The sequence below is a fragment of the Coregonus clupeaformis genome, chromosome 36, assembly GCF_020615455.1.
Source record: "Coregonus clupeaformis isolate EN_2021a chromosome 36, ASM2061545v1, whole genome shotgun sequence".
NCBI classification, from domain to species: Eukaryota; Metazoa; Chordata; class Actinopteri; order Salmoniformes; family Salmonidae; genus Coregonus; species Coregonus clupeaformis.
The window spans coordinates 6,879,815-6,892,314 of record NC_059227.1 but is presented as its reverse complement, the minus strand read 5'-3'; the positions used below and the strand labels follow the sequence as shown (position 1 = coordinate 6,892,314).

The 12,500-nt window shown below is 41.6% G+C and overlaps 1 protein-coding gene across 1 annotated transcript in view; it reads left to right on the top strand.

Annotated features, from left to right (window-relative positions):
• Positions 1–8,593, top strand: part of LOC121552219 (B-cell lymphoma/leukemia 11B-like) — a 54,499-nt gene extending 45,906 nt beyond the window's left edge. Inside the window, exons 3-5 of the mRNA XM_041864964.2 lie at positions 2,056–2,780; positions 2,928–3,749; positions 3,988–8,593. Of these exons, the coding sequence (XP_041720898.1) occupies positions 2,056–2,780; positions 2,928–3,749; positions 3,988–4,608 (2,168 nt within the window). The 3' untranslated portion in view covers positions 4,609–8,593. The remainder of the gene's footprint in view (positions 1–2,055; positions 2,781–2,927; positions 3,750–3,987) is intronic.
• The last annotated feature ends 3,907 nt before the right edge of the window (positions 8,594–12,500 follow it).

Genomic DNA, 12,500 nt, shown 5'->3' with positions numbered 1-12,500 from the left:
CTCTCTCCTCCTCCCCTCTCTCTCCTCCCCCTCTCTCTCCTCCTCCCCTCTCTCTCCTCCCCCTCTCTCTCCTCCTCCCCTCTCTCTCCTCCTCCCCTCTCTCTCCTCCTCCCCTCTCTCTCCTCCTCCCCTCTCTCTCCTCCTCCCCCTCTCCGTCCAAGTTGTAAGCTGTCCAGCGCTCGCCTGCCAAGCAGGTCTGTGAAGACCAGCCAAACTAAACACAGGCAGACGGCCTAGCGTACGCCACATATACACGCACACGCGCGCACACACGCACACACGCGCGCACACAAGCACACAGACTCGAGTAACCGTGGTTCAGTGTGCTGTCTTGGCTCAGTGATTGGTTTACACAGAGCCCTGGAGAGCTGGGTCAGCGAGTTAATGAGAGGCTCATTTACTGAAATTGTCTGTTCTTCTCTCAATCAGTGGTGTGTGTGTGTGTGTGTGTGTGTGTGTGTGTGTGTGTGTGTGTAGCCATCTTAAAGACCCTTTATTTGATCTCTAAAGACTTTGAGCCCGGGCCGGGAATACAACAGTGTCAGAGTAAGACCCCCATACTGCCATCCCCCTAGCGGTAGACCCACATAACATGATAAAGTGGATGCAGATGCCTAGTGAGCAGCACAAACACACACACACTCTCTCTCTCTCTCTCTCTCTCTCTCTCTCTCTCTCTCTCTCTCTCTCTCTCTCTCTCTCTCGTCATATCTCTTTCTTTCCCACACAAACACACACATTAGTATTATCCTGCCCCTAGGTAGCCCCGGTGCGTTTAGTTCATATTGCTCATATATGCATCTTTGTTTGTCTGTGGAGATCACACTAACCATTCTCTCACTCAGGGCATTGTATTACATACTCTCGCTCAGTGCATTGTATTACGTATATATATATATATATATATATATATATATATATATATATATATATAGAGAGAGAGAGAGAGAGAGAGAGAGAGAGAGAGAGAGAGAGAGAGAGAGAGAGAGAGAGAGAGAGAGAGAGAGAGAGAGAGAGAGAGAGAGAGAGAGAGAGAGAGAATCAGTTATAGAACCCATTGCCCTTTATGGTTGTGAGGTCTGGGGTCCGCTCACCAACCAAGAATTCACAAAATGGGACAAACACCAAATTGAGACTCTGCATGGAGAATTGACACATTGGAAAGAATTAACAAAAAAATGGAGCAAACTAGAATGCTATTTGGCCCTAAACAGAGAGTACAGAGTGGCAGAATACCTGACCACTGTGACTGACCCAAACATAAGGAATGGTTTGATCCACAAATAATTAGAAAACAAACCCAATTTTGATAAACTCCCATATCTACTGGGTGAAATAACACAGTGTGCCATCACAGCAGCAATATTTGTGACCTGTTGCCACAAGAAAAGGGCAACCAGTGAAGAACAAACACCATTGTAAATACAACCCATATTTATATATTTATGTTTATTTATTTTCCCATTTGTACTTTAACTATTTGCACATTGTTACAACACTATATATATATATATATATACATAATATGACATTTGAAATGTCTTTATTCTTTTGGAACTTTCACTTTTGTTTACTATCTACTTCACTTGCTTTGGCAATGTTAACATATGTTTCCCATGCCAATATAGGCCTTAAATTGAATTGAATTGAATTGAAATTGAATTGTTTTGTTGGTGTGTTGGTGTGCAGCAAGGTTGTGTGCTAAGGCCATTGAGATCATAGTTTTACATAATGTCGTTCCAGACATGCCAAAAGATAATAATTATAAATGAATGTATGTTGATTATACCTAGATTATACCTATGTTATTATATAGGTGATTCAAAACTGTTTTACTGTGTGAGTCAGTCATGCATTTCAATCTACATTTGTCTCATGTTAGTCATTTAGCAGACACCTCTTATTAAAATAGGAACCAACCACTTACAATCTCTCTCTCTCTCTCTCTCTCTCTCTCTCTCTCTCTCTCTCTCTCTCTCTCTCTCTCTCTCTCTCTCTCTCTCTCTCTCTCTCTCTCTCTCTCTCTCTCTCTCTCTCTCTCTCTCTCTCTCTCAGGTAAAGATGAGCCATCCAGCTACATCTGCACCTCTTGTAAACATACCTTCACCAGCGCCTGGTTCCTGCTCCAGCACGCCCAACACACCCACGGCATCCGCATCTACCTGGACACACACCCCTCCAACTATACCCTCACCCCCCGCATGGCCCTCCCCCCTCCCATGGGTGGGGGAGACTCCCTCCCTCGTTCTCCCTTACCAACCTTCCTGGGGGACACCTCCAACCCCTTCCACCTACTCCGGATGGCAGCTCCACTACTCAGGGAGCACCACCCACACCATCCCCAACCCCACCACCACCACCACCACCACCACCCCCGTCCCCCTCCGGGCTATCTGGACACCCGGCTCCCTGCCACCCCACCCTTCGTCAGACCCCCGCCCCCCAGACACCCCCTGGAGCGCCTGGGTCCGGAGGAGATGGGGTCCCTTCTCTCCCAGCACCCCAGTGCCTTCGAGAGGGTGATGCGTCTGACCCCCATGGAGCCTCCCTCCATGGACTTCTCCAGAAGGCTCAGAGAGCTGGCAGTTGGGAACAATACTAACAATGGAGGCCCTACACCTCCCCTCTCGCCCACCCGGGTGCCCCCCATGCACCGCCTGCTGAGTCCAACTCTCTTCCAGTCGGGCTCCAAGCCCCCACTGTTCCTCACCTACCCCCCACAGCCCCCTATGCCTCAGGGAGATGCCACCACTCCTGCCCAGGGCCAGAACCAAGCCCAGGTATGTGCAGTATTTCCTGGGATATATGCTGTTGTATGTCTTATAATGTGTTATATGTATTCCAGAATTGCCTGTAATGTTGCCAAGACATTTCTCCTATGGGACAATAAAGAATTTATTTGTTCATTCGTTCATTCATTCATTCAGGTCCAGGTCCAGGCCCAAGCCAAGTCCAAGTCCTGTGAGTTCTGTGGGAAGACCTTCAAGTTCCAGAGCAACCTAATAGTCCACAGACGGAGTCACACAGGAGAGAGGCCCTACAAGTGTCATCTGTGTGACCATGCCTGTTCTCAAGCCTCCAAGCTGAAGAGACACATGAAGACACACATGCACAAGTCAGGCTCCGTGGGGAGCTCCCCTGAACAGGGGAGCAGAGGAGAGGGAGGAGAGGGGGAGGAGAAGAGCAGAGAGGGGGAGGGAAGAATGGGGATGGACAACGAGGAGGAGGAAGAGGATGAGGAAGAGGAAGAAGAGGAGGAGGAAATAGAGGATGAGGAGGAGATGAGGAACGGCCTAACTAGGCCTGAGTCTAACCTGAGCATGGACTCAGAGTTCCACAAGAACAGGGAGAACGGGTCGAGGCCTTCCACAGACGAGAAGCCTCATGGTGGGGATAGAGTGACGGAGAGTGGAGGGGTGGGTATCATGCACCCATACAACCACCTGGACAATCACCTGAGACTGGCCCCTTCCAAGAGGACCATGAGTCTGGACAGGGAGAGGCAGCCTAATAGAGAGGGGGGAGAGGGGGGAGATGCAGGGAGGGGGGAGATGGAGATTGAGAGGGACAGAGAGCGAGCGTTAGACAGGGCGATGGACAGAGCGATGGACAGAGAGAGAGAGAGAGAAAGAGAGGAGAGGCCCTTGATGAACGGAAGGATTAGTGGGTCTGAAGACTCTTTCTCTGGACTGTTCCACCGCCGGCCGACCCCCATCACCAGCCCCATCACCTCCAACAAGAGAATCAAGGTAAGAACCTTTTAGCTACTCCTTTAAGTGACTTTTATTCTTCTTAGATAACTCGTTGTGTTTTTATGTTTTCTTATATTTGTCGTTTACACAACTGTTTCCAATACTATAAAACATACCTTTAGACTGCGGAAACAAGTACATCATTTTTCTTTTGTTTAGTTGTATTGTTTTACTGGGTTTAGATGTGTTAAATTCAGTGTAAATAAACTTTAATTTCATTCTATTTGATGTGAAGGTGGAGAAGGAGTTGGAGCTCCCCGCAGCGCCGACCCTCATCTCCCCAGAGAACATGTATTCCCAGCTCCTGGCTGGCTACGCCGCTTCACGCCACTTCATCAGAGAACCTTTCCTCCACGGCTTCAGCGATGCCCGCCAGTCCCCCTTCGCCACCTCCTCAGAGCACTCCTCATCCGAGACGGGTTCCCTCCGCTTCTCCACCTCTCCTGGGGAATACCTGGAGGGAGGGGGCGCATCGTGCCACAGCGGCAGCTCCACCCCTCACCTCCTGCGGGGTCCCGGGCCGGGTCGACCCCCTAGTAAGGAGAGCCGACGGAGCGACACCTGCGAGTACTGCGGGAAGATATTCAAGAACTGCAGCAACCTGACGGTGCACCGGCGCAGCCACACGGGAGAGAGGCCCTACAAGTGTGACCTATGCAGCTACGCCTGCGCCCAGAGCTCCAAGCTAACTCGCCACATGAAGACCCACGGGCAGTTTGGGAAGGAGGTGTACCGCTGTGATATCTGCCACATGCCCTTCAGCGTCTACAGCACCCTGGAGAAACACATGAAGAAGTGGCACGGGGAACACTTGATGGCCAGTGAGGTCAAACTGGAGGAGGCCGAGAGAGGCTAAGGCTAACAACTCAGACTCATTCTGAATGAACACTTACAGACTTCAACACGGGGCTTGGCTGGATAATCTTTCTCTTCTTGAATATTTTCGGACAATTTAACGTAATTCTGTTTTTGTTTGTTCTTTTTGCCACCTGAGAAACATCAACAAAGGGAAACATGGGATGGGGGATTGTTCTAGAAACGTTTCGTTTCCTGCCAACTATTGATCTATCTGAGGATTTTATCATTTAGGAATCCATTGAGCCTTTCTACTGTGCAATAATGTCTGTATTTATTGGAGTTTTGTAAAGATATTGGGCATGCGCAGGTACATCTTTGTGGGGTTTTATATGGAATTAGTTAGCTAGCTAGTAAGTAAAAAAACACATAACTTGAAACAGGTCACACTTGATTAGAAATACAATTTTAATTTTGATTTGTTAATTAAAAATGTAAGGAAACTATATGTAAATGAGTAAATTCACATGAGGTCAACTTCTTAAATTATGATAGCAATTATTTCTTTTTAATCTGTAATATGAATATCCTATTAGGTCAACTGCGGACTACAATCCATCTCCTCGTCTTTGACATAAAGCACTGAATGTCAATATGACAATAAAATATTAATTATACATTTGGGATTTCAAAAATCCCAAATGTTGATGTTTTAGAAATCTGAAGAGGTTACAGCCAATTTTATACAAACTATTATTTTTTAATATCAGCATGTGTTGTAGAATGTCTAAAGGAAATTATTATTATGATGTAATCCAATCCCCACATTCCCAATATTAGCCGGGGACGTAAATAGCGGTTGCACACATTGACAAACACTCCTTAGATGCAGGATTAAATCACCATTGGAATATTTAAGATATATCAGTTCAAACTTGCTGTAGTAAATGTGGAAAGGCGAACAGTCCTATTAAACTTTATGTGTGTGGATGTTTTGGGAATAGTAAACCGTTTTATTTCATCAAACATTATGTAAATATTAGATTTTCTTTGATCTATCATTATTAAGAGAACAGAAACTAAATCTATACCAGCCACATATTTTACATTCAGAATGTCCACTCTAACTAAAACAATCAAAGATCAGCGGCTTGAGTTATCTAAGTTCTGAATAATATACACTGTTGTTTCAACCATTCACCAGATAATTGCAATACAGGTCCTCTCAGTAGTGCTTCCTTCCTATGATCATACTGTTTACATTTGAACAACATAGCGGCAATGTCCCTTATTCCCTCTTGACACTTGATAAAGCTTAATCAAAACCAATTTGTTAAGTTAAACTTTTAAACATTCTACATTGTACTGTACATTCCACTTCTATAATCATTTCATTGTTCCTTCTGGGGAATTCTAGAACAGTAGTGTTCTGTTCGGTCTGGGTGAGTTCTTATCCCCTCAGGATTCAGCAAAACGGTCTCAGAATGGAATTCATATCAATGCCTGTGTTTCTCCACCGTGTGCTCTAAGCTTCAATCTGCCTGCCTGCTTTCACAGTTCACTAACTCAACATTCATGTATTAGTAGAGCAGCTTTGAAAAAGAAAAGGTGGGGGTTGTTCATTTTGCTTCACAAAGTGATATGGGGGTTTAACGCCCAATAACAGATTTGTGAAGACACTGTACGTGACGTTTGTGACTTTTAGGGATTTACAATTTGTGATTTTCAGCTGCGAGGAATGAGGATGGCTCATCCTTGGATGAATCTAAAAAAGCCTATTTGAGTTACATTGAGTTATGGTAATAATGTTCAGCACAGCTGTTAGACTGATGGCCACAGGACCTTGAGATCTGATTGGATCATTCTTGAGGTAGAAATTGGAAGATTGAAATAGATAGAATAGAGAGGGGATAGAGGGAGGGGGAGGGAGAGAGAGAGAGAAGGAAAGCGAGAGAGAGAGAAAGAGAGAGAGAGAAATAGAGGGAAAGAGAAAGAGAGAGACCCGAGCAAGGATCAAAGTCTTTCAAATGAAATTGAAAGCATATGAAAAGTGTGTTTTAACCCAAATGCATATCTACTGGTCAAATCTAATACCAGGGACATCAGAGAGAGAAAAAGAGGAACAATATTAGGGAAGATTGAGGCCACATCTTCCCTTAATACAACCATCTCCAATAGAGATAATCACCTCACCTCAAAGATATCACTTCACACAGCCTGTTTTAAATGTGCTGTGTGTGTTTAGCCAATTGGAGATGGGTGTGCCTCGAATGGGAATCTTCCTATTTATCATCATCTTGTTGACAGAAAACTGATTCTTACACAGAAACGCTCACCTCATAATGGTCCCCTATTTCAAATCTGCATGAGGAAATGGAACAGATTAGTTATAAATGAGAATGACTGAAAAAGGTGTAGATACCATAGATACATGCATTTGGAAAAAAACACATTTTGATATGCAGTAAGAGTAAATCTTTATGTGTATTCCTATACATTGATTTTACAATTCTCACTTCAGAACAAGGTTGATGATAACTATTGAAATATGAATTTAGTTATGTTATTATTGCAATGAGACAGCGGAGAGGAGAAACCTACAATTCTCACTTTGAACAAGCTTCACATATACCATTAAAATATGCGATGCTAGGGAGTTATTTTATGGTATTGAGACAGTGGATGAGAGAAACCAGGAAGACAGACAGCAGAACAGAACCAGTCAATTCATACAAGGACATTCAGTCCCAGAATAATGTTTACAGTGTTGAAGTATGCTGATGATGATGATGAAATCCTCTGTGTTTTGAAATAACAAAATATTATTTTCTTCAATGTGTTGAATGCCATAGCGAGCAGTTTTGTATGATTATGATGGTGGAGGGATTCTAAGTAGTTTCTCATGAATAGTTATGTATAATTTCTTGCTCACTGTATGACAATACACAAGTGTATTTGTAATATTGAAAAATGATGCTGCAATTTTATAAAAAGTGGTTCCAACATTCTGTTAGCCTATTTAACAGTTCCAATCCAATTGTGATTCGATTCAAATGTTTTTTTTGTCACTGTATATGTTTATTAAAAAATACAATAAAAAAAATAAAATAGAAATCATCCAGAATATCAGAGGAATTTTTGGGATTGGGATTGTGGGTAATGGGAGAAATGCTTTTTATAAAAATACGTTTTAGGAGGCAGTCATGGACAACATTGTTTTTATTTCTTCTTCTCATGGTTGTTGAAGTTCTTGTGATGGCACTTAAAATGTAAATGTTAACACATTTTAAACTTTCATGACTTTTGCTCTTTGTACAAAAATATTTTTCTTTTTCTTTTTTGAGGGAGTGCATTGTTGTGTCAGAGCAGCAGAACACACCGGCTGTTTTGAACATATATGTATTTTTGTAATGTGTTGAAAAGAAAGTCAACAAATCCAATAAATGTTGCAATTGCCCTATCTGAAGTATTATTAACATTAGTATCATCATTACTGCTAACATCTGAAGTATTATTAACATTAGTATCATCATTACTGCTAACATCTGAAGTATTATTAACATTAGTATCACCATTACTGCTAACATCTGAAGTATTTTGAACATGACTATCACCATTACTGCTAACATCTGAAGTATTTTGAACATGACTATCACCATTACTGCTAACATCTGAAGTATTTTGAACATGACTATCACCATTACTGCTAACATCTGAAGTATTATTAACATGCCTATCACCATTTCTGCTAAGATCTGAGTATTTTTAACATGACTATCACCATTACTGCTAACATCTGAAGTATTTTGAACATGACTATCACAATTACTGCTAACATTGGAAGTATTATTAACATGACTATCACCATTACTGCTAACATTGGAAGTATTATTAACATGACTATCACCATTACTGCTAACATCTGAAGTATTTTTAACATTACTATCACCATTACTAATAACATCCGGCTGTTTTGAACATATATGTATTTTTGTAATGTGTTGAAAAGAAAGTCAACAAATCCAATAAATGTTGCAATTGCCCTATCTGAAGTATTATTAACATTAGTATCATCATTACTGCTAACATCTGAAGTATTATTAACATTAGTATCATCATTACTGCTAACATCTTGAAGTATTATTAACATGACTATCACCATTACTGCTAACATCTGAAGTATTATTAACATGACTATCATCATTACTGATAACATCTGAAGTATTTTGAACATTACTATCACCATTACTGCTAACATCTTGAAGTATTTTGAACATGACTATCACCATTACTGCTAACATCTGAAGTATTATTAACATTACTATCACCATTACTGCTAACATCTGAAGTTGTATTAACATGACTATCACCATTACTGCTATCATCTGAAGTATTTTTAACATGACTATCACCATTACTGCTAACATCGGAAGTATTATTAACATGACTATCACCATTACTACTAACATCCTAAGTATTTTGAACATTATTATCACCATTACTGCTAACATCTGAAGTATTATTAACATGACTATCACCATTACTGCTAACATCTGAAGTATTTTGAACATTACTATCACCATTACTCCTAACATCTGAAGTATTTTTTTACATGACTATCACCATTACTGCTACGATCTGGGTATTTTTAACATTACTATCACCATTACTGCTAACATCTGAAGTATTTTGAACATGACTATCACCATTACTGCTAGATCTGAAGTATTCTGAACATGACTATCACCATTACTGCTAACATCTGAAGTATTTTGAACATGACTATCACCATTACTGCTAGATCTGAAGTATTTTGAACATGACTATCACCATTACTGCTAACATCTGAAGTATTCTGAACATGACTATCACCATTACTGCTAACATCTGAAGTATTATTAACATTACTATCACCATTACTACTAACATCATCCTCTCTTACATTACCAACATTGCATCTTTTTTTTTTTTACAAGAACCACCAGAAGTTACCTTGAATGTCTCATGACTGGTGCTTCAGTACACCCGCTACCCTCAACTTGATGTTACATAGAATCATCTGAGTAGTATTTTCACACTTAATAACAGGAACCACCAGTAAGCTTGATTAAACCTGTCTGTCTCTAGTGACTGGTGCTTGAAGCCTTGACCTCAGTAGCCCCATTTATACCTGGTGCTAACATGGGTTCTTTGTCCTGATGTTGTCTACATTTTGATTGTGTCCATGTTTCCAGAAATGTGTCTACACATGGTATTCAAATATGTCTGTTATCCAGATGTCCTGGTCTCTTACTATATGCAAATTATTTCACAACTATTCTTTCAAAATAATATGTATTCATTGTAAGACACATATTGATGTAATCAGTCAATGGTGCCACCTGTCAATGATGTTAAAGGGTAGAATAATGATGATTTAAATGGTGTCTCTGTCCAGATCTGCCTACACTTGTGAGATATCCAGACACAATGCGTGTCTGACTACCTCCGGAGGTGGGCAGGATGATCTGATCACGATCAGATCTCAATGAGTCTTTTAATCGTCTACACCTGTCTAAAAATGTGGGCACAATCAGAATGTGGACAACAAGATCAGGACAAAGGACGTAACTTAGAACCAGGTATAAACAGGGCTAGTATGTAGGTTTAACATCTGCCCTCAATGCGACGCTATAAATTACAATGTACTAACATGATTATAATTCTTTATAGTACAGATAACCACTGGTTAAATAAGCGTGATTAACCCTATCTCTAGTGATGGTGCTTGAAGCCTTGGCCTCAGTAGCACCTGCCCTCAGTTTGATGCTGTAGAACACTGGAACCAGAGACTGCGAGACATCCCACTCTCTCATTTTTTCTGGTTCATAAACAGTCAATGAACTAAGCAGACCAGATCCAGCTGCTAATGTATTGGTGCCTATGGGAGAGCCACCATGTTAAGCAGACCGGAACTGACCATTTCTCCAATGATAATCGACCTGAGTGGGACATCTTCATAATATCCACCATCTTTGACTAGAACACTAGACCCTATGTGACCCCTCGTGACCACTTTGTGTCGCTTCACTTCCTTATTTCCTGAAAGGCCATGCAAGGTCTTATTAGCCAGACAGGTGGGGTCTTTCACCTAAGACAATGATGGCGGTGGAGAGGAGGAGAGGACGAACACTTCAGGAACTACTCACACACTGACACAATCACTGAGCCCTCCACTTGAAGGGGGAAGACTAATAAGGTGGCATCAGGAAATGCATGGTAAACCAGAGGGGTGCGTTCAGTAGGTTGCAACGTTCTGAATATAGTGTTGTAGATAAATAGTGCGATGTATAGAGCTGACATGATTCTGAAGTCTACATGATGGGGGACGACTATGTGCTCCTAATGGGGTGAATTCTAGCTTCCACCATTTCCCTGATTTTTCTCTTAGTCTAACTGATAAGAGACTAACGATACATTTCAGTGGAAGTTAGGATTCCCTCCAATAGCTACCAGTAAATGATACTAATCTGCAGATTATCTTGAACCTGTGGAAGTGGAAGTGTTAGAAACATACAGTACCAGTCAAATGTTTGGACACAGCTACTCATTCAAGGGTTTTTCTTTATTTTTACTATTTTCTACATTATAGAATAATAGTAAAGACATCAAAACTATGAAATAACACATATGGAATCATGTAGTAACCAAAAAAGTGTTAAACACATCAAAATATATTTTATATTTGAGACTCTTCAAACTAGCCACGCTCTGACTTGATGACAGCTTTGCACAGTCTTGGCATTCTCTCAACCAGCTTCATGAGGTAGTCACCTGGAATGCATTTCAATTAACTTTTTTAAAAGTTACTTTTTTAAAATTGCTTTCCTTCTTAATTCGTTTGAGCCAATCAGTTGTGTTGTGACAAGGTAGGGGTGGTATACAGAAGACAGCCCTATTTGGAAAAATACCAAGTCCATATTATGGCAAGAACAGCTCAAATAAGCAAAGAGAAACGACAGTCCATCATTACTTTAAGACATGAAGGTCAGTCAATCCGGAACATTTCAAGAGCTTTGAATGTTTCTTCAAGTGCAGTCGCAAAAACCATCAAGCGCTATGATGAAACTGGCTCTCATGAGGACAGGAAAGGAAGACCCAGAGTTACCTCTGCTGCAGAGGATAAGTTCATTAGAGTTACCAGCCTCAGAAATTGCAGCCCAAATAAATGCTTCACAGAGTTCAAGTAACAGACACATCTCAACATCAACTGTTCAGAGGAGACTGCATTAATCAAGCCTTCATGGTTGAATTGCTGCAAAGAAACCACTACTATAGGACACCAATAATAAGAAGAGACTTGCTTGGGCCAAGAAACACGAGCAATGGACATTAGACCGGTGGAAATCTGTCCTTTGGTCTGATGAGTCCAAATGTGAGATTTTTGGTTCCAACCGCTGTGTCTTTGTGAGACGCAGAGTAGGTGAACGGATGATCTCCGCATGTGTGGTTAGGAGGAGGTGTGATGGTGTGGGGGTGCTTTGCTGGTGACACTATCAGTGATTTATTTAGAATCCAAGGCACATTTAACCAGCATTGCTACCACAGCATTCTGCAGCGATATGCCATCCCATCTGCTTTGCGCTTAGTGGGACTATCATTTGTTTTTCAACAGGACAATGACCCAAAACACACCTCCAGGCTGTGTAAGGGCTATTTGACCAAGGAGAGTGATGGAGTGCTGCATCAGATGACCTGGCCTCGACAATCACCCGACCTCAACCCAATTGAGATGGTTTAGGATGAGTTGGACCGCAGAGTGAATGAAAAGCAGCCAACAAGTGCTCAGCATATGTGGGAACTCCTTCAAGACTGTTGGAAAAGCATTCCTGATGAAGCTGGTTGAGAGAATGCCAAGAGTGTGCAAAGCTGTCATCAAGGCAAAGGGTGGCTACTTTGAAGAATCTAAAATCT